This window comes from Hippopotamus amphibius, chromosome 3, assembly GCF_030028045.1.
Source record: "Hippopotamus amphibius kiboko isolate mHipAmp2 chromosome 3, mHipAmp2.hap2, whole genome shotgun sequence".
Classification (NCBI taxonomy): domain Eukaryota; kingdom Metazoa; phylum Chordata; class Mammalia; order Artiodactyla; family Hippopotamidae; genus Hippopotamus; species Hippopotamus amphibius.
The window spans coordinates 114,034,971-114,062,695 of NC_080188.1; the positions used below are offsets into that span (position 1 = coordinate 114,034,971).

General features: G+C 41.9%; 2 protein-coding genes across 4 annotated transcripts in view; both read left to right on the top strand.

Moving 5' to 3' along the window:
• The first annotated feature begins 8,627 nt into the window (after positions 1-8,627).
• LOC130848704 (glycine N-acyltransferase-like) lies at positions 8,628-10,376 on the top strand. The gene is made up of 3 exons (XM_057727115.1): positions 8,628-8,664; positions 9,303-9,474; positions 9,902-10,376. Exons 1-3 carry the CDS (start codon positions 8,628-8,630, stop codon positions 10,302-10,304), a joined length of 612 nt encoding a protein of 203 aa, XP_057583098.1. The 3' UTR covers positions 10,305-10,376.
• A 15,825-nt stretch (positions 10,377-26,201) lies between these two features.
• The window catches only part of LOC130848189 (glycine N-acyltransferase-like), a 32,714-nt gene continuing 31,190 nt past the window's right edge, over positions 26,202-27,725 (top strand). For 2 of the 3 annotated variants that reach the window (XM_057726303.1, XM_057726306.1), the window contains exon 1: positions 26,205-26,321. The gene's annotated coding sequence lies outside the window, so the exon portion shown is untranslated. Of the gene's footprint in view, positions 26,322-27,725 lie in introns of all 3 variants that reach the window. The other variant, XM_057726305.1, reaches the window with a different exon arrangement.

Consider the following 27,725-nt stretch of genomic DNA (forward strand, 5'->3'; position numbering starts at 1 on the left):
TACAGTGGTTAAGAATCGGCCTGCCAATGCGTTGGACACGGGCTCGAGCCCTGGTCTGGGAAGATCCTACATGCTGCAGAACAACGAAGCCTGTGTGCCACAACTGCTGAGCCTGTGCTCTAGAGCCCCAAGCCATAACTACTGAGCCCACGTGCTGCAACTACTGAAGCCTGTGTGCTCTAAGGCCCTTGCTCTGCAACACGAGAAGCATCCACAATGAGAAGCCCACACACCACAATGAAAAGTAGCCCCTGCTCATCACAACTAGAGGAAGGCCAAGCGCAGCAACAAAGACCCAACGCAGCCAAAAAAAAAAAAAAAAGGCAAAAACCAAGTAATTGTTAAAAGGTATGCGGCATCAATACTTTAAATTTAAGTTAAATCAGGAAAAATTCATAAAATTGTATGGAATTTGTGGGATTTTCGCACACATAACATTTGCATATTCTGTGAACTAGGTTAAATCTGTAAATATTGAATACGACATTTTTTCTAAATTGACAAGATAAAAAAATTGGCATGTTTTCAACTACTTTCAAGTTGCAGGCTGAACAGGAATTATTTGTATCAAAGACAAGGCTACTCTGGGCAGAAAGGGGTACTTCAAATGTAATGTTCTTTTGTGTATAAGGAGAAGTTTTTTTTTTTTTGTTTGTTTGTTTTATTTATTATTTTTTGGGGTTACACCAAGTTCAATCATCTGTTTTTATACACATATCTCTGTATTCTCTCCCTCCCTTGACTCCCCCCCACCCTCCCTCGAGTCCCCCCCACCCTCTCTGTCCCAGTCCTCTAAGGCATCTTCCATCCTCGAGTTGAACTCCCCTTGCCATACAACAACTTCCCACTGGCCATCCATTTTACAGTTGGCAGTATATATATGTCTGTGCTACTCTCTCGCTTCGTCTCAGCTTCCCCTTCACCCCCCACCCCCTCTCAAACCTCGAGTTCTCCAGTCCATTCTCTGTATCTGCATCCTTGTTCTTGTCACTGAGTTCATCAGTACCATTTTTAGATTCCGTATATGTGAGTTAGCATACAATATTTGTCCTTCTCTTTCTGACTTACTTCACTTTGTATGACAGACTCTAGGTCTATCCACCTCATGACATATAGCTCCACCTCATCCCTTTTTATAGCTGAGTAATATTCCATTGTATACATATGCCACATCTTCTTTATCCATTCGTTTGTTGATGGGCATTTAGGTTGCTTCCATGTCCTGGCTATTGTAAATAGTGCTGCAATAAACATTATGGTACAAGTTTCTTTTGGGATTATGGTTTTCTTTGGGTATATGCCCAGGAGTGGGATTACTGGGTCATATGGTAGTTCTATTTGTAGTTTTTTAAGGAACCTCCAAATTGTTTTCCATAGTGGCTGTACCAGCTTACAGTCCCACCAACAGTGCAGGAGAGTTCCCTTTTCTCCACACCCTCTCCAACATTTGTTGTCCCCAGATTTTGTGATGCTGGCCATTCTGATCGGTGTGAGGTGATACCTCATTGTGACTTTGACTTGCATTTCTCTGATGATTAGTGATGTTGAGCATCTTTTCATGTATTTCTTGGCCATCCGTATGTCTTCTTTGGAGAAATGTCTATTTAGGTCTTCTGCCCATTTGTGGATTGGGTTATTTGCTTTTTTGGTATTAAGCTGCATGAGCTGCTTGTATATTTTGGAGGTTAATCCTTTGTCCATTGTTTCACAGGCAACTATCTTTTCCCATTCTGAGGGTTGCCTTCTAGTCTTGTTTATGGTTTCTTTCGCTGTGCAAAAGCTTTTAAGTTTCATTAGGTCCCATTTGTTCATTCTTGATTCCATTTCCATGATTCTAGGAGGTGGGTCCAAAAGGATGTTGCTTTGATGGATGTCCTAGAGTGTTCTGCCTATGTTTTCCTCTAGGAGTTGTATAGTGTCTGGCCTTACATGTAGGTCTTTAATCCATTTGGAGTTGATTTTTGTGGATGGTGTTAGGAAGTGTTCTAATTTCATGCTTTTACTTGTTGCTGTCCAATTTTCCCAGCACCACTTATTGAAGAAGCTGTCTTTTTTTCCATTGTATATTTGTGCCTCCTTTGTCAAAGATAAGGTGCCCACATGTGTTTGGGCTTGCTTCTGAGTTCTCTATTCTATTCCATTGATCTTCCTTTCTATTTTTGTGCCAATACGATACTGTCTTGATCACTATGGCCTTGGAGTATAGTTTGAAGTCAGGAAGCCTGATTCCACCAACTCCATTTTTCCTTCTCAGGATTGCTTTGGCTATTCGGGGTCTTTTGTGTTTCCATACAGATCATAAGATTTCTTGCTCTAGTTCTGTGAAAAATGCCATTGGTAATTTGATCAGGATTGCATTGAATCTGTAAATTGCTTTGGGTAGTACAGACATTTTCACGATGTTGATTCTTCCAATCCAGGAACATGGTATGTCCCTCCATCTGTTTGTGTTGTCTTTGATTTCTTTCATCAATGTCTTAAAGTTTTCTGCATACAGATCTTTTGCCTCCTTAGGCAGGTTTATTCCTAGGTATTGTATTCTTTTTGTTGCAATGGTGAATGGGAGAGTTTCCTTAATTTCTCTTTCTGCTCTTCCGTTGTTAGTGTATAGGAATGCAAGAGATTTCTGTGCATTCATTTTGTATCCTGCTACTTTACTAAACTCATCAATTAGTGCTAGCAGTTTTCTGGTAGAGTCTTTAGGGTTTTCTATATATAATATCAGGTCATCTGCAAAGAGTGACAATTTTACTTCTTCTTTTCCCATTTGGATTCCTTTGATTTCTTTTTCTTCTCTGATTGCTGTGGCTAAAACTTCCAAAACTATGTTGAATAATAGTGGTGAGAGTGGACACCCTTATCTTGTTCCTGTTCTTAGAGGGAATTCTTCCAGTTTTTCCCCATTGAGAATGATGTTGGCTTTTGGTTTCTCATATATGACTTTTATTATGTTGAGGTAATTTCCTTCTATGCCCATTTTCTGGAGAGCTTTTATCATAAATGGATGTTGAACTTTGTCAAAAGCTTTTTCTGCACCTATTGAGATGATCATATGGTTTTTATCCTTCAATTTGTTGATATGATGTATCACATTGATTGATTTGCGTATATTGAAGAATCCTTGCATCCCAGGGATAAACCCCACTTGATCATGGTGTATGATTTTTTTAATGTGCTGTTGGATTCTGTTAGCTAGTATTTTGTTGAGGATTTTTGCATCTATATTCATCAGTGATATTGGTCTGTAGTTTTCTTTTTTTGTGACATTTTTGCCTGGTTTTGGTATCAGGGTGATGGTGGCCTCATAGAATGAGTTTGGGAGTGTTCCACCTTCTGCAATATTTTGGAAGAGTTTGAGAAGGATAGGTGTTAACTCTTCTTGAAATGTTTGATAGAATTCGCCCGTGAACCCATCTGGTCCTGGGCTTTTGTGTGTTTGGAGATTTTTAATCACAGTCTCAATTTCTGTACTTGTGATTGGTCTGTTCATGGTTTCTATTTCTTCCTGGTTCAGTCTTGGAAGATTGTATTTTTCTAAGAATGTATCCATTTCTTCCAGGTTATCCAATGTATTGGCATATAGTTGCTTGTAGTAGTCTCTCATGATGTTTTGTATTTCTGAGGTGTCCGTTGTTACTTCTCCTTTTGCATTTCTAATTCTGTTGATTTGCATCTTCTCCCTTTTTTTCTTGATGAGTCTGGCTAATGGTTTATCAATTTTGGTAATCTTCTCAAAGAACCAGCTTTTAGTTTTATTTATTTTTGTTATGGTTTCCTTCGTTTCTTTTTCATTTATTTCTGCTCTGATCTTTATGATTTCTTTCCTTCTGCTCACTTTGGGGTTTCTTTGTTCTTCTTTCGCTAGTTGTTTGAGGTGTAAGGTTAGGTTGTTTATTCAATCATTTTCTTGTTTCTTCAGGTAGGATTGTATTGCTATAAACTTCCCTCTTAGAACTGCTTTTGCTGCATCCCATAGGTTTTGGGTTGTTGTGTTTTCGTTGTCATTTGTTTCTAGATATTTTTTGATTTCCTCTTTGATTTCTTTAGTGATTCCTTGGTTGTTTAAGAGTGAATTGTTTAGCTTCCATGTGTTTGTATTTTTTGCAGTTTTTTTCCTGTAATTGATATGTAGTCTCATGGCATTGTGGTCTGAGAAGATGCTTGATATGATTTCAATTTTCTTGAATTTGCTGAGGTTTGATTTGTGACCCAAGATGTGATCTATCCTGGAAAATGTTCCATGTGCACTTGAGAAGAAAGTGTAGTCTGTCATTTTTGGATGGAATGTCCTGTAAATATCAATTAAGTCGAGATGGTCTAATGTGTCATTTAAAGCTTGTGTGTCTTTATTTATTTTCTGTTTGGATGATCTGTCCATTGATGTAAGTGGGGTGTTCAAGTCTCCCACTATTATTGTGTTACTGTCGATGTCCCCTTTTATAGCTGTTAGCATTTGCCTTATGTATTGAAGTGCTCCTATATTGGGGGCATAGATATTTACCATTGTGATATGTTCTTCTTGAATGGATCCTTTGATCATTAGGTAGTGTCCTTCCTTGTCTCTTTTAATAGTCTTTACTTTCAAGTCTAATTTGTCTGATATGAGTATTGCTACTCCAGCTTTCTTTGGACTTCCATTTGCATGGAATCTCTTTTTCCATCCCTTTCCTTTCAGTCTATATGTATCCTTTGGTCTGAAGTGGGTTTCTTGTAGGCAGCATATAGAAGGGTCTTGTGTTTGTATCCATTCAGCCAGTCTGTGTCTTTTGGTTGGAGCATTTAATCCATTTACATTTAAAGTGATTATTGACATGTGTGTTCCAATTACCATTTTCTGAATTGTTTTGGGTTTGTATTTGTAGGTGTTTTCCTTTTCTTGTGTTTCCTACTTAGAGAAGTTCCTTTAGCACTTGTTGTAAGGCTGGTTTGGTGGTGCTGAATTCTCTGAACTTTTGCTTGTCTGGAAAGCTTTTGATTTCTCCCTCAAATCTGAATGAGATTCTTGCTGGGTAGAGTATTCTTGGCTGTAGGTTTCTCTCTTTCAGGCCTTTCAGTATATCCTGCCATTCCCTTCTGGCCTGCAGAGTTTCTGTAGAAAGGTCAGCTGTTATCCTTATGGGTTTTCCCTTATATGTTGTTTGTTGCTTTTCTCTTGCTGCTTTTCATATTTTTTCTTTGTGTTTAATTGTCGTTAGTTTGATTAATATGTGTCTTGGTGTATTTCTCCTTGGGTTTATTCTGTATGGGACTGTCTGTGCTTCTTGGCCTTGGTTAATTATTTCCTTTCCCATGTTGGGGAAGTTTTCCACTATAACCTCTTCAAATATTTTCTCAGACCCTTTCTTGTTTTCTTCTTCTTCTGGGATGCTTATCATTCGAATGTTGGTATGCTTAATGTTATCACTGAGGTCTCTGAGACTGTCTTCTAATCTTTTTATTCTTTTTTCTTTTTCCTGCTCTGTGGCAGTTATTTCCCCCATTCTATCTTCCAACTCACTTCTTTGCTCTTCTGCCTCAGTCATTCTGCTGGTTATAGCATCTGGAGTATTTTTAATTTCAGTTATTTTGTTATCCATTGCTGTTTGTTTTTCTGAGCTCTTATGAACTGTTTCTTGTACTTTCTCTATTTTGTTATCGAGATTTTGTATCATTTTTACTGTCATTACTCTGAATTCTTTTTCAGGCATTTTTCCTATTTCCTCCTCATTTATTTGGTCTTGTGGGTTTTTTTCCTGCTCCTTTGCCTGCATGGTGTTTCTTTGTTTCCTCATGGTTGTCCAAACTTTCCCAAAAGTGCTTGTCCTGGTGATAGAGGTGTTTATAGAAGACTGTCCAAGCCTCAGACTAATGTCCAAGTACTGGATTAAACAAATATTCAGTCTAGGAAACACATACATGTATAAGACACACAACTACTGAATCCATTAGGACATAAGGCTCTGGAAAGACCTACAGAACCCCAGTGTGCTATCAGATATTCAAAGAGAAACCCAACAGAAACTGACAACTGAAACAGAACAAATCAGAGACAAAAGCAAAAGCAAACAAAGGAACTAATAACACCTTACACCTACAAACATTAATCCAGGGAGATTTTGTAAGCTAGGATCCAATATAGAAAAGAGCCAGAGTACCACCAGAGAGAATGGAGATTCTCAGAATGTAATTAGACAACTGTACTATGAACTAAGATAAAGACAAAAACCTAATATTAAATACCAAGGCGGTGTGTCATCTGGAGAATAGAGCAAGGGGTCTGAGCAGATCAATAGTGTTGCTTATAAGTATGTTAAGATAAAATAAACTAAAAATGGATGGAAGAAAGGGGAACAGAAGAGCGTAGTGTGGTTGGAAATATGCAAATAAAAAGAAAGGAATAGAAATGTATAAAAGATAGGGATGAAAGGAAAGTATGAGAGATATATTGTCTGTACTACCAAAAACTTAGCTAGATATAGAAGTATATGAAAAGGCAAAAAAAAAAAAAAAGAATAAAAAATATCATTAAAAAATTATGTTATAAAACTTGTAGATCCCTTAGGGCTAAGATCGTATTTAATAAAGAAAAAAAAAGAAAAGAAAAAGAAAAAAAAAAAAAAAGAGAGAGAGAGAAAAAGAAAAATGAAAAAAAATCCAGAACTTATCCCAGAATGGACCAGTTCAATAGGAATTGATACTACTATTTCTGTTTCCTTAGTGTCTCAGCTGTAAGTGTCCTTCTCCTCGCCTTGGGTTTTTTTGCCTTATTCTGTGACCAGCAGAGGTTCCTTTATTGTTCGTCTGTAAGCGTAGGTGTGTGGGGAGGGAGAGGGTACAATAGTGGCTCCTTCTCCTGGGAGTGAGTGAGCAGTGGCACAGTATTGTTTCATTCGGGCTTGGAGGTGCCTGTTACAGAGGGACGCCGGTGGCTCAGGTGTAAACAGAAAGTCTTAGAGTTGGGCTTCTCTCGGGGTTTTTTTTGTTGTTGTTTTTGTTTTTGTTTTTCTCGGCAGCCTCCCTGATGCCGGCGTTCCAAGGGGTTTTAATCTAGCCCCGCCCGAGTGCCTGAGGGTGCTTGTTATCCCTGAGTGCCTTAGGTGGCCCACAGGGCGTCTCTCCACTGCCTGCTGCAGAGGCGCTGAAAGAGAGAGAGAGGCTATGCGCGTGGCTCCTGCCCCCCGCCCGTGAGCCTGCAGCCTCCAGCCGCCATCATGGCCGGGCAACTCTCAGGGGCAGGCACTCCTCGTCGCGGACCTCTTCCCTCCTGTCCTCTCGGTCCGTCACCTTACTGGCAACAATATTACTCACCCTGAACCAGCTCTCCGGTTCCCTCGCTCCCGCTCCTGGACCCTTTGTTTAGCTGTGGATCCACGTCTCGGTCCGGGAACGCTGAGCTGCCCTGCGGACCCTCTATATGTTTCTCACTCCCTCTCGTCTGCCACAGCTCCGCCGCTTCACCCTCTTTGAGCCCTCGTAGATGCCTCGCTACCAGTTATGTCGGGCTCCTTGCAGTCCTTTCTGGTGTCCGAGGCCGTCTGCTGGTGTTCAGCTGGTTCTCTGTGGGAATTATTGCGTCCTTTGGTGCATTCCCAATGTATCTGTGGAGAGGGATGCATTCCGCGCCCCTCTACTTTGCCGCCATCTTTTTCCCCCAATCATCTGTTTTTATATACATATCCCTGTATTGCCTCCCTTCCTTGACTCTGCCCTCCTCGAGTCCCCCCCACCCTCCCTGCCCCAGTTCTCTAAGGCATCTTCCATCCTCGAGTTGAACTCCCTTTGTTATACAACAACTTCCCACTGACTATCTATGTTACAGTTGGTAGTATATATATGTCTGTGCTACTCTCTCGCTTCGTCTCAGCTTCCCCTTCACCCCCCGCCCCCTCACAAACCTCGAGTTCTCCAGTCCATTCTCTGTATCTGTGTCCTTGTTCTTGTCACTGAGTTCATCAGTACCATTTTTAGATTCCGTATATGTGAGTTAGCATACAATATTTGTCTTTCTCTTTCTGACTTACTTCACTCTGTATGACAGTCTCTAGGTCTATACATGTGAAGGGGGAGAATATACTCTCAGAGCTTGTACAGAATGAGCTTCATACAGAAGACCATAACAAAATCCCCTGATAGCCAAGGATTTAGGGCATATTTTGCAGGCATATCCAGAATCCCTTAGGGTGATTAGGTATCAGAGCAGAGCTTTCCCCAGGGACTTTCATTCCTAGAACTGGGATGACAGCTTGTGCCACAGAACACCTCCCAGGTCATAAAGAACAACTGCCGTGGTTACGAGCATGCCTTCCAGAGTCAGACGACCTAGGATGGCATTTGCCTGTTACTTTGCTATGTGATCCTATCAAGGGACTGGTCCTATCTGAGATCATGATTTTCATATATAGAAATGCAGATAGTAATGGTACCTAAAGCATAGCAGTGTTGAAAAGATGAAATGAAACCTTGACTAGGAATTGCTTAGTACAATACCTGCGTGTTTCAGGGAACTTTCACTACATAGCAAACCTCATAATTCTGTGAATCAATAATTAGGCTAGGCTTTGCAAGGCAGTAGTTCTGCGGGTCTCCTCTGGGTTTACCTATGCATCTGCAGTCTGTTGATGGGTGGACTATGGGCTGGTTGCCCTAGCATGGCCTCCCTTACAGGTCTGAATGATGGTTCTGGCTGTCAGTGCTGGCCATTGGCCATGAGTATATCGTGAGCACATGTCCTCAGCAGGCTAGCCTAGGAGTATTCACGTGGTGTTGGTCTTAAGGTAGCCAGGAGCTTAAAGAAATGGTGTGCCTCAATGTAAGCATTTTTAAGCCTCTCCCTGCATCTAATTTACCCTTTCCCACTGATGAAAGTCAGTCATATGGCCAAGGTCAGATGCTGTGCAGAAGGGCACCATTCCAGGGAATGGATACAATGACATGTGGGCAAATTGTGGGCCATTACTGCAACAATCTACCACATTGGGAACATAGTAAGTACCCCACAGATGTTGGCAACTATAATGATTATAACTCATCTTCTTTGAGCATCAAACTTACATGGTTCTGTAGCCCAGAAAACTTAGTTGCAGTCTTGCTATTGCCTCCAATGGCATGACCATGGCTGAATAAATTTCTAGGCATGTTTTCACTTTTGGAAAACAGGGAAAACTGCACAAATGCTGACTACATAATCCCAGTCATACAGCAGCAGCACCAAGCCTATCACCAAAGTTCTCTGACTAGAAATCCTCAGACACTTCCTGCTCCACTGGAAAGCGTCTCCCTAGGTGGACTTAACTCATTGTGTTTCTCCTCATAACCCCACCTAGGTTCACAGTCCAGCCTGACTGAAGTAATACAAAATCTTGCAGCCACTAAATCCTTCAAAGTCAACCAATCGCAAAATATTCTCTATATGGCGATTGAGACAATAAAGGAACTGGCTCCTTCCCTGCTGGATGTAAAGAACTTATCCCTTACCGATGGCGAACCCAAGGCCATGTGAGTCTGATAAAAGCTACTCTGCAATACTTACAACTCTCACTATGGAAATAGCCTCCCAACTTCTCTCCCTGCTCTTACTCTCCCTCCCCACAATCTATCCTCTTCAAAGCAGCCAGAATAATCTCTCCAAAAAATGTAATTCAAACCATGATTTCTCCCCTGCTTAAAATACCCCACCAATTCCCTTCTCATCTGGAATATATCAGGCCTATGTCAACATCTCTGACCTGTCTTGACCTTCCAGCTCACTCAGTACAACGACATCGCCTTCTTTCTGTTCCTCTGTCATTACAAGTTCACCCATACTCCAGGACTTTGCGTTTGCTATTTCTTCTGCTTACTCTGTCTCTCAAAACAACAGAGGTAAGAACAAATATGAACCTCTAATCTCATGGGCTTTCCTTTTCTCTTGGAACATCCATAGTGACCAAGAGCTGTTTAAACTCTCATCCCTGGATCCTCCCCACGCGGCCTTGGTGAATAAATTCTGGCATTTCGGTGGCAATGAGAGGAGCCAGAGATTCATCGAGCGCTGCATCCGGAGCTTCCCCACCTTCTGCCTGCTGGGGCCCGAGGGGACCCCTGTGTCCTGGTCCCTGATGGACCAGACGGGAGAGATGCGGATGGGAGGCACCATACCTGAGTATCGGGCCCATGGTCTCGTCACCTACGTTATCCATTGCCAATCCCAGGCTCTGATCAAACATGGCTTTCCCGTATATTCTCATGTAGACAAGAAAAACAAAATTATGCAGAAAATGAGTCACAGTCTGAATCACATCCCTGTGCCCTGTGACTGGAACCAATGGAACTGTGTACCACTGTGAAGCAGCCCTGACCCGAAGACAGTGTGGGATGGGCCTGAGGATGCGGCTGGAGGAGCCGATGGGTAGGTGGAGGGAAAGAATAAATTGTAACTGTAATCGTTGTTAAAGGAGTGGACACCGCATGGGTCCTGGGGAGGTAGCATGACTGGTCAACAGGACTGCTACTGTGCCTGCATTCAAATCGCTGACGGGCTTGCCTTGGATATCTCAGCATAAGCAGCATCTGGTCCTCCTGCAGTGGTTTCACACAGTTCTGTTGCCCACGCTTCCGGTATCTCTGCCAGGCTTCTTCAGCGGCTACATGTGGCCCCAAATGGCTTCCCCTGGGACTCTTAGAGCATGGGTTGGTAGAGCCTTGCCTATTTTTCCAGGGAGAGATAATATTTCCTGGGCATTATGACTTATTCCTCTCTTTCTATGGCTTTTCCCTTAGTGAAGAGCAAGTGGACTCTATTCATTAGGTCTGTAGGGATTATCCTCTCCTCTGATTGCACTTTATAGGTGCATTAAATATGTTATATACAAGGATATATGAGACATTAGGTTAAACACAATATGCATGATATAGCAGAGAGAGTTATTAAGAAAAAATTAACTTATGTTAACCTCTCCTCACCCCACTTCTACCCTGGGGAAAATGATTCGATATTGTTTCTAAAAGCTCAGCATCCTAATGCCACCCAAAGACCTCCAACAACAAAGAGATTTTGTGTTGATTGTATAAGTTGAAGCTAAGTGGTTTGTAATGGGGACAGCATGGAGTGAGCTTATGGGGAGAGGAAAGTGGGAACACGCAGACCCAGAAAGGTGGGGATTCATTGAGAAGAGATGGGAGTTGAGGGGGAGGATGGCACAGCATGGATGCCTGCTGTTCCACTTGAACTTGGCACCTTACGTTAGGATGCCAGCATTCTGTGCAGCTCAGACCACTGTCTCATGGGAGAGTCTTGTTGCTGGTGTGGAGAGACCTTCTTCCTGGTTGGACAGGTTAGGTGGGAGAGTTTCCTGCCCCAGCCCTTTGAGAGAAATTGCACTAAACACCAGCACTGGGCAGCAAACTGAGCCACTGAATGAAGTGATCACCTGGATGAAGAATCTGTTGCCTCTGGTCCACCTAAGCCTGAAATTAGGAATTGGGGATGAAGTCCACCACCAACGTCCCCCAACACACATGCGCACACACGTACACACAAACACACACACACACAAACACACACAGAGAACACACACATGACTGAGGTTCAATTTCTTGGCCCATTGAGAGAGTGAAGGCTCAGTTTAGAGCAGGTGTCTCAACTTTGGTTCAATCGACATTTTACACTGGACAATTTTTTGCTGCAGTTCTGTCCTGTGCCTTGTAAAATGTTTAGCAGAATCCCTGGCCTCTACCTACTAGATGCCAGTAGCACCTGCCATCCCAATTATGACAACTAAAAATGTCTCCAGATATCAGTAAATGTCCCCTGGAGGCAAAGTCAAGTCTAGTTGACATTTAGATGGAAGGTTCTCAAAGTTGAGCCTGCATCACCGTCACTTACCAGGCTTGTTAAGACAGGGTTATGGGCCTCACCCTGGACTTTCTGATTCAGTAGATCTTGGGTAGAGTCCCACCATGTGCATTTCTAGCAAGTTTCCAGGTGATGCTGCTGCTGCTGCTCCAGGGACCATGCTTTGAGAACCACTGGCTTAGGGAAACAATAGAACATATCTTACTTCCTAGAACTATAGATGACAATTCAGATCCCATACTACTACTTCCGTGTCTGTTTGAGTACAAGCGGATACTCCCCTCCAAGAATCCCCTGCAGTCAGCAGGGAGAAAGAGGCTTTGTGACCCTGAAACAAGAAGGACCTCAGGCTCAGGTAAAGGAAAACGCACATGGGTGGCAGCACGTGGGGGAACGTTGTTGGCAGTGGATCTTGGCTCATTAGCTCCAAGACTTGGCCCCCAATAGCCTGTAGGCTCCAGTGTTGTGACACCCCAGGCCAAACAACTAACTAGGCAGGGACACAGCCCCACCCATCTGCAGACAGGATGCCTAAAGTTTAAAGCGCCCACAGCCACCTCTGGGCTTGCCCCTAGACATAGCCTAGCCCACCAGAGGGCCAAGACCCAGCTCCACCCACCAGTGGACCAACTCCTCCCACCAGGAAGCCAGACCAAGCCTGTAGACCATCCTTATCCACCTGGGGGCAGACACAAGAAGCAAGAAAATGACAATCCTGCAGTGCAGGCCAGATCCTACCCTGGGGACAGCTGGACCCTGGCTCAGTCCACTAGCAGGCCAACACAACCTTCAGGACATCCTGGACCCCATATCCAACTGTGTCAGGAACCAACCTCCCCTCCACCCCCAACAATCTGAAACCCGCTCTGGGATCCCTTGCCGAGATGAGCTCGGCACGTCGGGGCGAATGATGGATGCCGCAAAGCGTAAAGAAACACAAGGACAGACGTAAGAGAAAGATGGGACCGGGGACTCAAGACCTCTGGATCAAGAGCCCTGCTGATTCATGCCACGTTGCTTTTATGCACTCTCAGCATTCAGGAAGTCAGATAGCATAAGATTGCCACACTCCCAGCTGTGTCCCACAATCAATATTTTCTTTGAAGTAACCGAATTTCTCTTTGTACAAAGGGCCTCACATGATTGGGGGCAGTGGTCTTTTGCAAGAACAGCGGAAGAACAATCGGTGCGTGCTCAAGCAGCATTCTAACTTGCACTGACCCGGCTTTCCTAAGTCCGCACCCCTCGCTCCTCCACTGCACGAGCAGGACATCCTGTACCCAGTTGCTCGGCCCACGTAGTTTAATTACTTTTAGCAATATTTTCTGTTTTTTTAAAATATAAATTTACTTATTTTATGTATTTAATGGCTGCGTTGGGTCTTTGTTGCTGTACACGGGCTTTCTCTAGTTGCTGCGAGCAGGGGCTACTCTTCATTGTGGTGCACAGGCTCCTCATTGCTGTAGCTTCTCGTGTTGTGGAGCACAGGCCCTAGGCATGTGGGCTTCAATAGCTACTGCACATGGGCTCAGTTGCTCCGTGGCTTGTGGATTCTTCCCAAAGCAGTGCTCGAACCCATGTCCCCTGCATTGGCAGGCGGATTCTTTACCACTGCGCCACCTAGGAAGTCCCTAGCCGTATTTTCTGTTACATTCTCAAGGCTTCAGGAAAACATCTGAATGTTTTCCCACATTTCCCCCTTTTTGTTTTTGTAGGAGAAGATAAGCCGATAGAGCCGCTTCTTTTTTCATCAGTTCTCAGAGGGCTTCTCTTGCGCATCTGAGGACTAAACATAAGACAGTTAAAAAGCAACAAAAGAATATCAGAGTGCCTAGGAGACCACTACCCATGCTTTTTATCCAGTCCAAAGGATTCAATGCTTTTAATCCATCGGCTATACCTTGTAAACTTGCAGTTTAGGGTAGAGATTGTAAGGATGCATGTTGTACGCCAGTTATTTTAGCTTGTAATTGTTGTATGTCCAGTGTGAAGTCATCTGCTTTATACCCCAGTAGATGTCTCCTTACTTTATCCTGAGATGTGTCACTAGCATTATATTCCTGTGGCGTTACGCAAAACGAGGTAACATTCCAGTCGCATTTCAAATGTATTTGTAACTTCCAATTTTACACTTCATCCCCTAAAGGCAATACAGCATTTTCTAAATCTACAAGGCGACTGTTTATTTCCTCGTCAATGTGGCTTTGACTTCCCCATGCTGAACCTGCGTTTTTATGCCATTCTTGCACAAAAGCAGTTGTCTGTATAGGCTGGTGTAATGCCATTCCAGCAACAGCAGCTGTAGCAATGATGCCCATGATGGCTGCTATTAGCAACCCTATAAATCGTTTAGATCTTTTTAAGACAGTGTTTAATATTGATAACAGGCCATGCATATCTGGGGATACCTCACAGGGTCTGGTTTGGTTAACAGGAAGCCAGATTCCCAACCGTCTCCTCAAAATTACATATGAGTGGTTCTGGTTATAAATTGTAGAGTTTAAACATGTATATAACTTACAATTCATACATGTCAAATTTTTCTCCATATCATTAATAATTATGGTGCCGGCCATCAATATGTGAGGATCTCAAACATATGCTTGAATGTAAACTCTCCAATTAGTGGATGTATTAAAGCATAAATTATAATTAGTTTTGTGAGTATAATTGCCATCCCAGATTTGTAATATTTCTAAACTTAAAGGAGGTTTCCATATTTCTGTCTGAGCTTTGCCATTCTCTAATTGAGGCCAGGGAGGTACCAATCTGGCACCATGCCATAAGGTGGGATAGGGCGAGCGAGTGGCAATATTGGTTATAATTATGTCTAGATACATGCCATCGCAATCTTTTACAGGGATTGCAGGAGGAGTTTTGGTGTGAAGAATTAGAGACTGCATACCCCTTAGGAGACCAGTCCCATACTGTTCCATAAGAACCATTAAGTAGTACCACACCCCCCGTCCCACGGCAAACATCTTAATGAATCCAATCTTGTCTGTCAGCCCATAACCATTTTATTTCATACAAAGGTCTATCAGGGGTGGTATAATCAGTAAACTTGGTTTCTTGATATCCAAAGCTCAAACCCGAAAACAAATGTAGTTGCACTTTAGTGTGGTTTCTATTTTGAGAATTAACAGACAGCCATGCCTGCATTGTCATATTCAAACATCCTTTGTCAGTGCCTATACGTATAGGCCATGTTTCAAAACCCATGGAGCTAGTAAATTGGGTTCCTTCTTTGCCCTTCTGTTTAGGCAACCTTTTATCCTCTGGTCCAGGAATCCAAGAGGAATCATTAACATAAACAGGTATGGATCTTTCTCCCCAATTAACAGGTCTTAGTAATGGAGGATTAGCCACATAAACCCAATAGGTATAATTCTTTTCTTCTGCTGAGACAAGGGGCATACTCACTGCGATAGTCATCAGAGCAAACATGGTCATGGTCAAGTTGCCTGGAGTCACTGGTTGTTTCTGCTCACAAGGGGTTTCTCTGTTTCTTGGCACAAATGCTTCATTTGCCCCCATGTTGGGATTTTTGCTCTCCGTGTTTGTGGTAAAGGGCCTGTGATTTTTGTTGTCTTGAAAGTCAGACCCTCAAAGCTCGTTACCGGAGGTTCCATGTCCCATGCAAAACGGCGTGTCTTTGGGGCGCTCATGATATGGTTTGACTCGCCGAGATGGGATCCACACAGGTTCCAGGCCTTGTCCTGGTGACACACAAGCAAACCCTCTTCCACATGTAACTAACTTTTCTGGTGACCAAATGTTAGTCAACGGGTCCTGCCACCATATCAATGGCTGTGTATCATTAAAATGAGTCACATTCCTGGATGGGGCTCGAAAAGGCCTCTCAGCTGCTGTATCTGTAGCCTGTGCAGATACATTCAAAAAATTAATAGTGAATAAGGCTTTATTTAAAGTTGTTTGTTGCCCTTGGGTAATTCCCCCTTTTTGTTTTTGGAGCATGTTTTTAAGTAGTTGGTTTGCTCTCTCAACTATGGCCTGCTCTTGGGGGTTGTAAGGAAGTCCTGTAGAATGTGATATGGACCACATATCAAGAAATTTTTGAAATGTCTTACTAAGATAAGCAGGGCCATTATCCATTTTAATGGCCTGTGGCAACCCCATGACTGCAAAGCATGCATATAAATGCTTCTGCACATGCCTCAAAGCTTCACTGGACTGGGCAGTAGCTCATATGAATTGAGAAAACGTATCAATGGTTACATGCACATAGGAGAGCTTACCAAAGGATGAGATGTGAGTAACATCCATTTGCCATAAAGCATTAGGGTGCAAGCCCTGTGGGTTTATGCTGGGTTCAGATTGCTGAGGATTGTTAATAATTTGGCATGATGGACATGTTTTTAATATATCTTTGGCTTGATTCCACATAATATCAAACTTTATTTTTAAACCTTTTGCATTTATATGAGTTCATTGATGGAAATGTTTGGCATCATCCAATACGGGTGCAACAAGTTGATCAGCAGCCCTTTTACCTGTTGCCAGAGGCCCAGGCAAGGTAGTATGGGCCCGAATATGGGTAATTTGAAAAGGAGTGTCTATAGAATGGAGAACCCGCTGAAGTAATAGGAAAAGATCATAAAGAGGCTGTGGAATAGACTGCTTAATAGTAGCTGTTTCTATCATGTTAGTGGCTTGAACCACATAGGCAGAATCAGATAAAATATTAATGGCCTGACATATGTCTTGCAAAACACAGATAACTGCATATAATTCTGCTTGCTGAGCTGAAAAGTGAGGGACAGGGATTTGTCATGTTTTAAATCCCACATATCCCACTCGGCCTTTACTAGAGCCTTCAGTAAAAATTATAGGAGCATCTGGTATAGGATCAGATTTTACTATTCAAGGTAGAATCCATTGAGTTCTTTTAAGAAACTGCAAAATGGGGTTTTTTGGATAGTGATTATCAATTTTCCCAATATAATCAGCAACGGCAATTTGCCAACTTACATAAATTTGGTAGCAGGCCTGAATTTCTTCAGCGGTTAAGTTAATAATTATATGTGAAGGGTCAGTTCCAATCAAATGCTTACTTCAAGCTCTTCCCTTCAGAACTAACTGAGTAATTAACTCCAAATAAGGTGACAAGGATTTTACCATAGTATTAGCTAAAAGCAACCATTCCACAATCCCTTCATTTTGCATTAATATCCCTGTAGGTGAATGAGGAGAAGGTAACATAATTAACTGCAATGGCTGATTAACGGTTACTCTCTGTATTTGAGAAGAATGAATTTTATTTTCTACGAGTTTTAGTTCCTTTAAAGTGGCTGATGTTAACTTCCTTGGGCTATTTAATTTTGTATCCCCTTTCAACAGTGCAGATAGGTTAGACACTGCATATGTGGGGACCCCTCTGAATGGGCGAAGCCAATTAATGTCTCCTAGGAGTTTTTGCAAATCATTGAATTTGAATTTGATCTGTCCTCAATTCCACCTCTGTGGTCTCATAGTTGTTCTAACAACTATTGCACCCAAATATTGATATGGGCTATGCATCTGTACCTTTTCTGGAGCTATTTTAAGTCCTGCTTTATCAAGGCAAAGTTGCATGTTCGTGTATGCAGAAGTAAGTATATCTTGATTAGGAGCAGCACACAAGGTATCATCCATGTAATGAATAAGATAACAATTAGGGAATTCTAGTTGTACTCGTTTAAGGGACTTAGCAACAAAGTTCTGACAAATAGTGGGGCTATTGGAGTAACACCTTCCATTGAAACTGTTTTCTAGGTTCTTTATTGTCTAATGCAGGCACAGAAAAAGCAAATTTTTCTTTATCATTGGGGTGTAATGGAATGGTGGAAAAGCAGTCTTTTAGATCAATAACTATGAAAGGCCAATGAGCAGGGATCATATTAGGTGATGGGAGGCCTGGTTGTAATACCCCCATTGGTTGTATAACTGCATTGACTCCCCTGAGATCTGTTAATAATTGCCATTTACCAGTTTTTTTTCTTTATTGGAAATACTGGAGAGTTCCATGGGCTAAAAGTTCTTCAATATGTCCCTTTTCTAACTGTTCAGGCACTAATTATGTTAGAGCTTCTAACTTTTCCATGGTTAAAGGCCACTGCTCAACCCAAACAGGTATACCGGTTTTCCAGGTCAATGGGATTGGTGCTGGGGGAAGCAGTAAGCTTTTAAGAACCGTGACCACTAGTGAAAAGACTGAAATACAAAACCTTCTGTTTACATTGCCTTCAGCTGGAATGGGAAATAACTTCCCTTTCATAGGTCCAATGGCCTTCTTACAATCTGTATTTGCATTTTCAAAGGCCATTAATTGTAAAATAGTATCAGCGGCCTCAGCATTAGTGATATGTCGCTTGATAGCCTCTTGTAATCTGGCAATAAATTCAGTATAGAGCTCTTTTGCCCCCATATGAGTTTTTTAATAAATTTATTTATTTATTTATTTCTTATTTTATTGGTTGTGTTGGGTCTTCTTTGCTGTGCACGGGCTTTCTTTTAGTTGCGGTGAGTGGGGGCTACTCTTCATTGTGGTGCACAGACTTCTCGACTTCTCATTGCCATGGCTTCTCTTGTTGTGGAGCACGGGCTCTAGGTGCGTGGGCTTCAGTAGTTGCAGCACATGGGCTCAATAGCTGTCGCACAAGGGCTTAGATGCTCCACGGCATGTGGGATCTTCCTGGAGCAGGGATCGAACCCATGTCGCCTGCACTGGCAGTCGGATTCTTAACCACTGCATCACCTAGGAAGCCCTCCTGTATGATTTTTTGTAAAGAGACAGGAAGTTGCCCTTTAGCTTCTCTTTTTTCCCAGGCTCTTAGGCAACAATGCCTCACCTGTTCTATGGCCTGATCTTCCACCAGATCTAATCTTGAACCCTTCCCCAATTTCCATTACCTATCAACTGATCCAAGGAGATAGGAATCTGCCTTGCTTGGTTATGGCTTGCCATAGTTTCAGCATGATCACACCACCAAAGTTTGAATTGTAAAAAAACGAGCCAACGTTGCCCAATCAGCTGGAATCAAATGAGAGCCTTCGGCTAATCCCTGTATGATTCCTGTGGTGAATGGAGAATTCACTCCATAATTGTGTACTGCTTGCTTTAATTCTTTCAATATTTCGAAAGGGGTCAGCTCATGTATTGCCCCGTAAATTCCATTGGGATTATTAGGATCCACTCCAGGTGCCACCCTTTCATGAATATTCACCAGGAACACCATCTGCATAGCCTCCAGATCTCCAGCTTGCCTAGCCTGCAAAATGCCCTTCGTAAGGGTGATAAAACTGTGTCCTTTGACTATGGGAAAGGCAAGAGCTCCTGCAGGTGGCATTAAATAAGGTGGCGGAGGTGGCAGTAGAGGAAGATTGCCCTCCTCAACAAATGGGGGAGACAAGGGTCTTAATCCATCAGCCCTTTGTATTCCCTTTTGTTTTCCACTTCCCTCTGGCACCTCATATGCCAGTCAATCCTCTGAGGGACCAGCTTCTTCATCAAGGCTATTGTCTGAGCTCTCAGGAGTTTGTAGAGGCTCTAGTACAGACTTAATTAGAGCCCTTGTTGACCAAACTGAAACAGGTATAGGGGTCCCTTTAGAGTGTAGTTTTTTAAGTTCGCTACCAACCTTTTCCCAAGTGCGCAAGTCCAGTGTGCCCAAAGAAGGAAACCACGTACAATGTTTCTCAATCATTTGCAAAAGCTCTAATAATCGACCTTCACTTGTTTTTGCTCCCCCTGCCCTCAGGAGCTGCGGTAACAGGCATACATAAGGTCGATCTTAGTGTGAACTTTCTGCATTTCCCATATTTTACCCTGAAAACAAAATACCTGAGAGATTTACTTACGGGCAGGGAATTTCCAGAGGCCTCTCACTCCCCTCTCACAGCACTTCCCAATTTTTAATTTCACTTTTCGTGAGCCTTCGTCATTCGAGCCCCTCAAGCCCCAAGTTGGGCGCCACTTGCCGAGACAGGCTCGGTAAGTCGGGGCAAACGACGAATGCCGCAAAGCATAAAGAAACACAAAGACAGACTTAAGAGAAAGATGGGACCGGGGGACTCAAGGCCTCTAGGATCAAGAGCCCTGCTGATTCATCCCACATTGATTTATTGAGCTCTCGGCATTCAGAAAGTAAGATAGCATAAGATTGCCACATTCCCAGTTGTGTCCCACAATCAATGTTTCCTTTGAAATAACCAAATTTCTCTTTGTACAAAGGGGCTCACATGATTGGGGGCAGTGGTCTTTTGCAGGAACAACAGAAGAACAATCAGTGGGTGCTCAAGCAGCATTCTAACTTGCACTGACCCGGCTTTCCTAAGTCCGCAACCCTCGCTCCTCTGCTGCACAGGCAGGATGTCCTGTAGCCAGTTGCTCAGCCAGTGTACTTTAATTACTTTTAGCTGTATTTTCTGTTACATTCTCAAGGCTTCAGAAAAACATCTGAATGTTTTCCCACAATCCCTGAGCCAGACTCTAGGAACCATCTATGCCTACCAGTCATCTGGCACTAACCCCAGGATCTGGCTTCACCAACCAGTGTGTGGGCAACAGGCCCAGAGTCTTTGGGATCCCGACTCCACCCACCAGTGACCCAGCACCCACCCCAGGGCCTTCTGGGGTTCTACAGCCAGCCACCTCATGACAAGGCCCTGCAAGACAGCAGCAAGCTACATCCACACAAGGCAGGACCTGGCCACCAACCAGATAGGAGCCTACCTGACTGCCCACATAGCCCACCGCAGCAGGAAAACCCAAGTAGCCCTCTTAGGGGAACCCGTAGAGCTCGTAGTTTGGATAACAAGAGGGGATTGCACTGCTGGGAGGCATAGGACACCTTCTACAAAGGGTCACTTCTCCAAGGTTGAGAAATGTAACTAAGCTACCACATACATAAAAATACAAATAGCAACTTAGAATGAGGCATGAGAGGAACATGTTTCAGGTGAAGGAACAAGATAAAACCCCAGAACAAGAACCAAGTGACATGGAGATGTGCCCAAGAAGGAATTCAGAGTAGTAGCCATAAAGGTGATCAAGGGACTTGGGAGGAGAAGGGATGCACAGACCAAGTACTCAGAAATTTTTAACAAAGAAAAAATTTAAAAAATAATCCAACAAAGATGAAAACTACAATAACTGAAATGAAAAATACACTGGAAGGAATCAATAGTAGACTAAGTGAGGCAGAAGAACAGATCAGTGAGCTGAAAGACAGAGTAATGGAAATTACTGTCCCTGAACAGAAAAAAAGAAAAAAAAAGAAAAAGAATGAAAAGGAGCAATCCCATGTGCTTAGAGATAAAGACAAGATCGTTTATGGGAAACAAGACTTTCCAGCCTTTGGATGGATTATTTGGATATCCTTTTCACATGCTGATTGCTTTATTGTTTGAGATAGGTGGTAAAGAAATATCCAAGATACCCCGAGATTTAAGCTCATGCCTGTCTAGAGACTTGAAGTCTGCAGGCCCTGAGTGGCATTGTTCAATTGTCTTGGTAACTTTGTTTTAATTGCAAGATTTACTGTTTGGGGTAAATAATAATGCTATATCAAGGGCTTTTGTGAGGAAAAGATAACACGATGCATGTAGAAGAGCATTATAACTGCTCCATGTTGTATAGTTACAGAATATTGCTTTAACATGCCTAAAGCGAGTACTCTGGGTAATATGGTAAAAATTCGGGATTAGGGATCAGGAGTGTGTCTGAATTACAAGCATGGCTCTGCCACTCAGTGGATGATAATAGGGAAATCACATCAACACTGTAGATTTTGGTTTCCCTTTTTTAAAATGCAGGTAAAAATGTATGCACTTGTAAAAAATAGATAGGGAAAAGATTGCATAAATCCAAGTTAGAGAATTGGCTCAAGATGGCAGATGGAGCCCAGTTATCCTCCGCCTAAGCCCATTAAATTATCAAATTAACATCAATAGGAGTCGGGGAAGAGAAAAAGAATTTATTGATGCTCCAGATGTGTTGAGGAATTCCTGTAAGCTGGAGAATGAAAAGGACCAAGGCTATGGGGATATAAAAGTGTAAGAAATACATGCGTGAAATGTCAGCTAGAAGAGAATGCAGAGCAGAATCAGCCCAGAGTCAATAGACAACCAAAGTGCAATGAACCTAACTAAGGCCTGTTACTGGTCAGAGTTACATTGAGCAAGCTTGGCTGGTTGATCTTTGATTCCCTCCTGTTTTTTGCGAAGCATTTTGCAAATGTGAGTGTAACTAGAGCAGAAGGCAATTGTGGGCGAGGAGGGGAGGGGAGGGGCTTTGAGGACTAGAAGCAACAGAGAGCTCTGGCCTTTGGAAGAGGGGAGGGCTTCCCATAAAGACGGCAAACTATTGCCACAAGTTGTAACATTCTGGTCCCAACCTCCAACATACGAGGGGTATGGAGCAGAAATTCTTTTAAAATTGTTAATAGGAATTCTCAAACTCTAAGATAAAAATAATCCAGGAATGACCAAAGAATTGACAAGGAACGAAAGGCATCGAACTTCACCTGTGGGTGAATTCACACCTGCTGAAAGAGAAACAGAGTAATGAGGAGACTTTAGAAAAGTATAGTTGTTGATATTTCATGTTACCTTTACAAAATGGAATCAAGTAGAGATTTTGGAAATTCAATACTGGAACTTTGAATAAAAATCTCAGTAGGTGGACTGACTAGCAAAGTGAACATGGCTGATAGATAATTAGAAAGCTAAGAAGTTCTGGTAGAAGGTATATATCAGAAGATCACATAGAATGAAAATGGAATGGAAAATATGAAAGAAAATATAAGAGAACTGAACAACAATGACAAGTTTGAACATCCATCTAAATGACATTCCAAAAAATGAGAATGGAGCAAATGGAGTGATGAAAACAAAGTAAAAGGAAGAAAAAGAAGAGGTGGCAGAAGTATCAGAAGAAGCAGCAGATTTTCCAAAAGTGAGGAATGACTTAAGATTGAAATAATTCACTTAAGACTTAGTGTGAAAAGAACTCATTAGATATATTACTGTGAAATTTCCAAGCACCAAAGATGCAGACAAGATCCTACCAGTTTCCAGAGAGGGGGGATAAACTGGTTATGATAAGAAGAGTAAGAATCACACTGACTTCAGACTTCTCATGACAGCCCCAGATAGTTAGCAAACAGAGAAGTGATACCATCAAAGTTCTCAGGAAGGTTCTTAAAACCACAATCATAAGGACAGGCAAAACAGTATTTAATTAAAATGACAAATTACGGAAACGTTTGGACATACACCAACTCTCGATTTTTAATACACGGAGTTCCCCTCTCTTTCTCACTTTGAAAATGAGGTGTCATTAACAAACACCAAGCTCTTAAATTATAGTTCTGTGGGGCTGAAACAAGCTTACTCCCACTCATGAAACCTGCATCCCTTTCAAAAAATAAAGCAATTCTATCACCTCTGAAAGTTCTTTCATGTTGTTTGCCAGTCAATCTACATCCCAACCAGAGGTAACCACAGTTAAAATCTCTCCAGTGATTAGTTTCTCAAGTTCTTGAACTTCACAAAATTAGCATCCTATATTGAGTCCTCTTTTATGCTTGGGATTCCCATTCACCAAATACATATGAGACAATCCATGTTGTTGGTATGTCAGTATTTCATTCATTTTATTGCTGAGTGCTCTCCCACTATGTCCCATCCTATGTGAGTATGATCAGCTCACTTGCAGGCCTGTGTTGCAAGAAATAGCTCCATCAATACTGAGTTCCAATATTTCGCAATCTGACCTGGTAAATATTGAAAAAGAAGAGTTCAGTACATTCAATGCACTCTTCAATAGGAGCAGGCTGCATGTACTCATCAGTTACATGATTAATCCCTGCATGAAATAAAAGCAGGTGATTCTGGAAAAGAAATCTGAGGAAGACTTCCTTGGGACCTGCCTTGACGGGACTCTATAGGTATTCCTGAGGACCAGTTCATCTGTAAGTTTCCGAGGACTTATCCTCAGATGTTAAGAATTAGAAAATATACCAAGAGTCTTAAAAGGAAGTTTTCCAGGGAACCTCTGAAAGCAGATGGTCCACACACATTGCCTCAAAACAAACAAAACCAAAACCATAAATCTGCATCAATTAATCTGCTTGCATCAAAGACCATTGAAACAAAATTCTCCCAGATGTCTCCAACTACTGATAGTCCCATTTTCCTTTACGTACTTCTTGTCCTTTAGTGTTTTGACTAAATTAATCTTTTTTCCAGTTTCAGGTTATACAATTCTGATTTTCCACAAAATGTTTCTCTTAACTGAGAATAATACTTGTTGAGGTTATAAGGACCATCCAATCTGACTGTGTAATTTACTTCTTCCAAATTATTGCTGGTCCAGTCAACTTAAAGAATCTCTGTACGTGGCAGAGCCTGAAAAAAAAACCTGCAAATAATGGACATATATTCAACTGATGCTATGAAATTTAATTCTGAGCAATGATTTTCTGATCAACAACTAGCCCTCCCAAATGTTAAAAAGATATTGTTAATAAACATTCATGGAATTTTTGCTGGAACAATATCTTTGGAAAGTCTTGTTGATAAGAATTGACCAAATTTGGTCAAAATGATCAAATATTAGCATTCAACCTAATCATATGAATCACCCCTACCCTCAGCCAGACTAGCCCTTTGTCAATGTTGAGAGGTATTTTCTTTGTAGTAATACTACAAACTGAATCCCAAACAGTCAGACATTTGAAACCTTGAGTTATTCCTAATGAAATGATAAAAGGTTTAAATTTCTTAGACATAGAAAAAAAGTGAGGATGGCACCAAACTGTGTTACATTAATTTTACCAATAATGATGCTCCTCTTGGACAAATACTACAGAAAGAAAATATCCTTGTGCTGTGAAGACAGACATACAAGTATTCCTCAGAATCAGGAACTATTTTCATGAGATAACCCTGATGTGGAAAACCTACAGAGTTAGTCAGCTTAACCACACCTCCTGACTTTTTAATCTACGAGGGAATCAGGTTCTTCTCTGCTAAGCCAGGACTGTGGGAATCTTAAGCGATTCCAGGATATTTCCTCCACAACTCCCCAGTGGACTAGGTGTCCTTTCAAAGAGTCTGAAACGGTCAAGTACACCTGGAGATGTACCTGCTAGCTGATGGGACACCTCCAGCTCCAAGTGGTCATCTATGACGGTCCTTCGTAATGACTATTGTAATAAAGAACACACTTCAATCTATGCAACCATAACAAATTAGTTTATGTTCTTTAGCCCACAGAGTCAAGGGTAATAGAACAGCCTTGAATTCTCTTTGGCCAAAAGGTAAGAATCTGTGTGGTTGCAAACACACTGGATTAACACCAGAGGTGAGCTGGAACAATCTATATGTAAGATAAATAAAATTCCTCCTGGCTTTCTATGCTTTTACTATAGGACACTCCTTCGTTTCCTAAGTTAGTTCCCTGATAAGATAAGAGTAATTTGCCTCCATACTTTTATCTCTGTTTGCAAGATACATTATGTATGCTAAGCTATCTGACTACAGATCATGTTTTGACACGAATGTTTTCCTTGCATACCAGAAATCCCCAATTAAGGCAAAATCTTATCTAACATTGTGACTTGAGCATCTTCACTTATATATAATGAGCTAGTTAGGAATGGCCACCTTGAGTCAACATAAATGAGGAATTTGGTGAGGACGTTTCTAGGAAAAGCTGACACTGTGTAGGACTGTGTAGGGTGGTGTAGTAGGACCGTATGTCATCTTTTTCTGACATTCTTCTCTTCATTATGTCATATTAGAATGATCATATCAAAAGGGGTTGTATCTGTAACCACAGGGAAAAAGCCTTTCACTCAGTATTTTGAGACACACTTACATATGCAACTCACCCTACACGTGGGTACTTTTGTTTTGCTTTGTTTCATTTAAGAGACATTAATATAATTTTATAATTGTCAGTCACTTACCTAAGCATTTCACAAATGTTAGCCCATTTAACTTAAAAACACAAAAACCTAGTACGAGTGGGTAATATTAATATTATTCACCTCACCCATAGATAAGGAAACAGAGGCACTGAAAGATTAGATGGCTTGGTCAAAGACACACAACTGGTAAATGGTAGGATCAGATGATAAATCCCGAGTTACAACCAGACTCCAAAATTTGCAGGAAGAGCAGAACATGTGACTCAGAAGGAAGGACTAGATGCCCCTGGACTCTGCACCAGCTAGCAGAAGCTTCTCCCTTCTGTTTTTAAAGAGACAAAGTCTAAATTAACAGCGTCAACTTAGCTATTTCTGTAGAATAATTAACAAAACTCCCTTTGCAGCTCTGGGGTATACGTGCCAGGATAAAGAGAAGTTCACATTCCGGAAAAGTCTGCTGCTTCTCATTTGTTCTTGGGGACCTTTCTGAGTGGAGACAACGTTTCAGGTGAGGACTCATCTCACTTGGGAGAATCACTGTGACACCTGCCTCCTTTTTCTCCAACAACAAGGTGGGAAAAATCAAATGCTCTTGTTGGTTTTAAGTAGGATTTGCCAAGCTTTTATTGAGATTCATGTCAAAGGAGAGGGAGTCTGTTCAATTTGAGAAATAATGCTTTGCATGTCCTCTGTATACCGCAGATGTACTGTGGAAAAAAATTCTTGGAAGGACTAAGCCAGGTTTCCATTCTGGGCAGATAAATGGTATGGAGGGAGTATGGAAGTTGGTGGGTGAGTAGAGAGGTAAAAGATTTTGCAAGAAAGGATGCTGATCTACATAACATTTATCTAACCCCTATTGTGTTGAGATACTTTGCAAACATTGCTCTATTTATTCCTTTAGGAAACATCCTAAAGGAGGTAGCGTGTTCCTTAGATAAAGGATAATCAGGAAAGTGAAGCAGTCTGTTCAAAGTCAGAGAGAAAACATGCAGAGGAATGTGGACTAGAAAGCAGCCCAGGTTTACTTTTAATTCAGATCATGTGAAAAAGAAAGTTAATTTCAAAGAACTGATCTGTAATTCGGTGGCCATAAAATAGTTTTTGATATTTTGTTTTCCCTTCTAAATTTGTCTTTCTGTATCATTACAATTCTCACATATGTTGTATATTGAATATGTGTAAGCAAAGATTTACATATTCAAATCAAGAAGTATGCACTATTTTATGCTCTCTCTTTTCTCCTTTTGTTTTGGTATTCACCTGTGTGTGTGTGTGTGTGTGTGTGTGTGTGTGTGTGTGTGTGTGTGTGTGTGTGTTTGATACTTATTATGTTAATGGCTCTTAGAATTGTAACATACTACAAGCATAATTTATGTAACCTATCCTAGTGCTAGATATCGAGATTGTGCTTTGTATTTTCCTATTTATTAATGTTGTTTTATAAAACTATTCTTTGGGACTCATTTTCTTTATTTGAATTGTTCAACATTTTGCAAACATTTCCAGTAAGGGGAAGGCTGAGTCTGAAGTGCTTTCTTTGTGGGCTTTGCCCTTTGCCATTGGTGAAAGCTCACAGTGACTGTACAGTATTCTAGAGGCTCTTCAGTTTTCAATCTACCCTGTTAATTGGGCAATATGTTCGTTGTTGGTGGTACTTTTACATACATGCAAGAGATAGAGATAAACAATAAACACATGAAAAGAAGCTCAACGTCTTTAGTCATCATGAAAATGCAAATTAAAACCACAATGAGAGGCCGCCCGGCCTCACCACCCCTCGCTCGCACGCACGCACGCACGTTCATTCTCCGTTCTCGCGCCCCTTTTCCTACACTTTCCTCTTCTCCCCGACCCGAGGAGTCGCTCTCCCCGCGCAGTGCATTCTGGGCGCCCAGGTCGAGCCCGCCGCCGCCGCAGTCGCTGGAGGAAAGCGAGAAGAGGCCGCGACCGGGGAGAAAGACGCCTGCCCAGGA

Coding starts and splice junctions, on each gene's coding strand:
- LOC130848704 (XM_057727115.1), top strand. CDS start 8,628: ATGGCCTCCCTTACAGGTCTGAATGATGGTTCTGGCT. Junction 8,665..9,302: donor TCTGAATGATGGTTCTGGCT/GTCAGTGCTGGC, acceptor AACCCCACCTAG/GTTCACAGTCCAGCCTGACT. Junction 9,475..9,901: donor GATGGCGAACCCAAGGCCAT/GTGAGTCTGATA, acceptor GAACATCCATAG/TGACCAAGAGCTGTTTAAAC.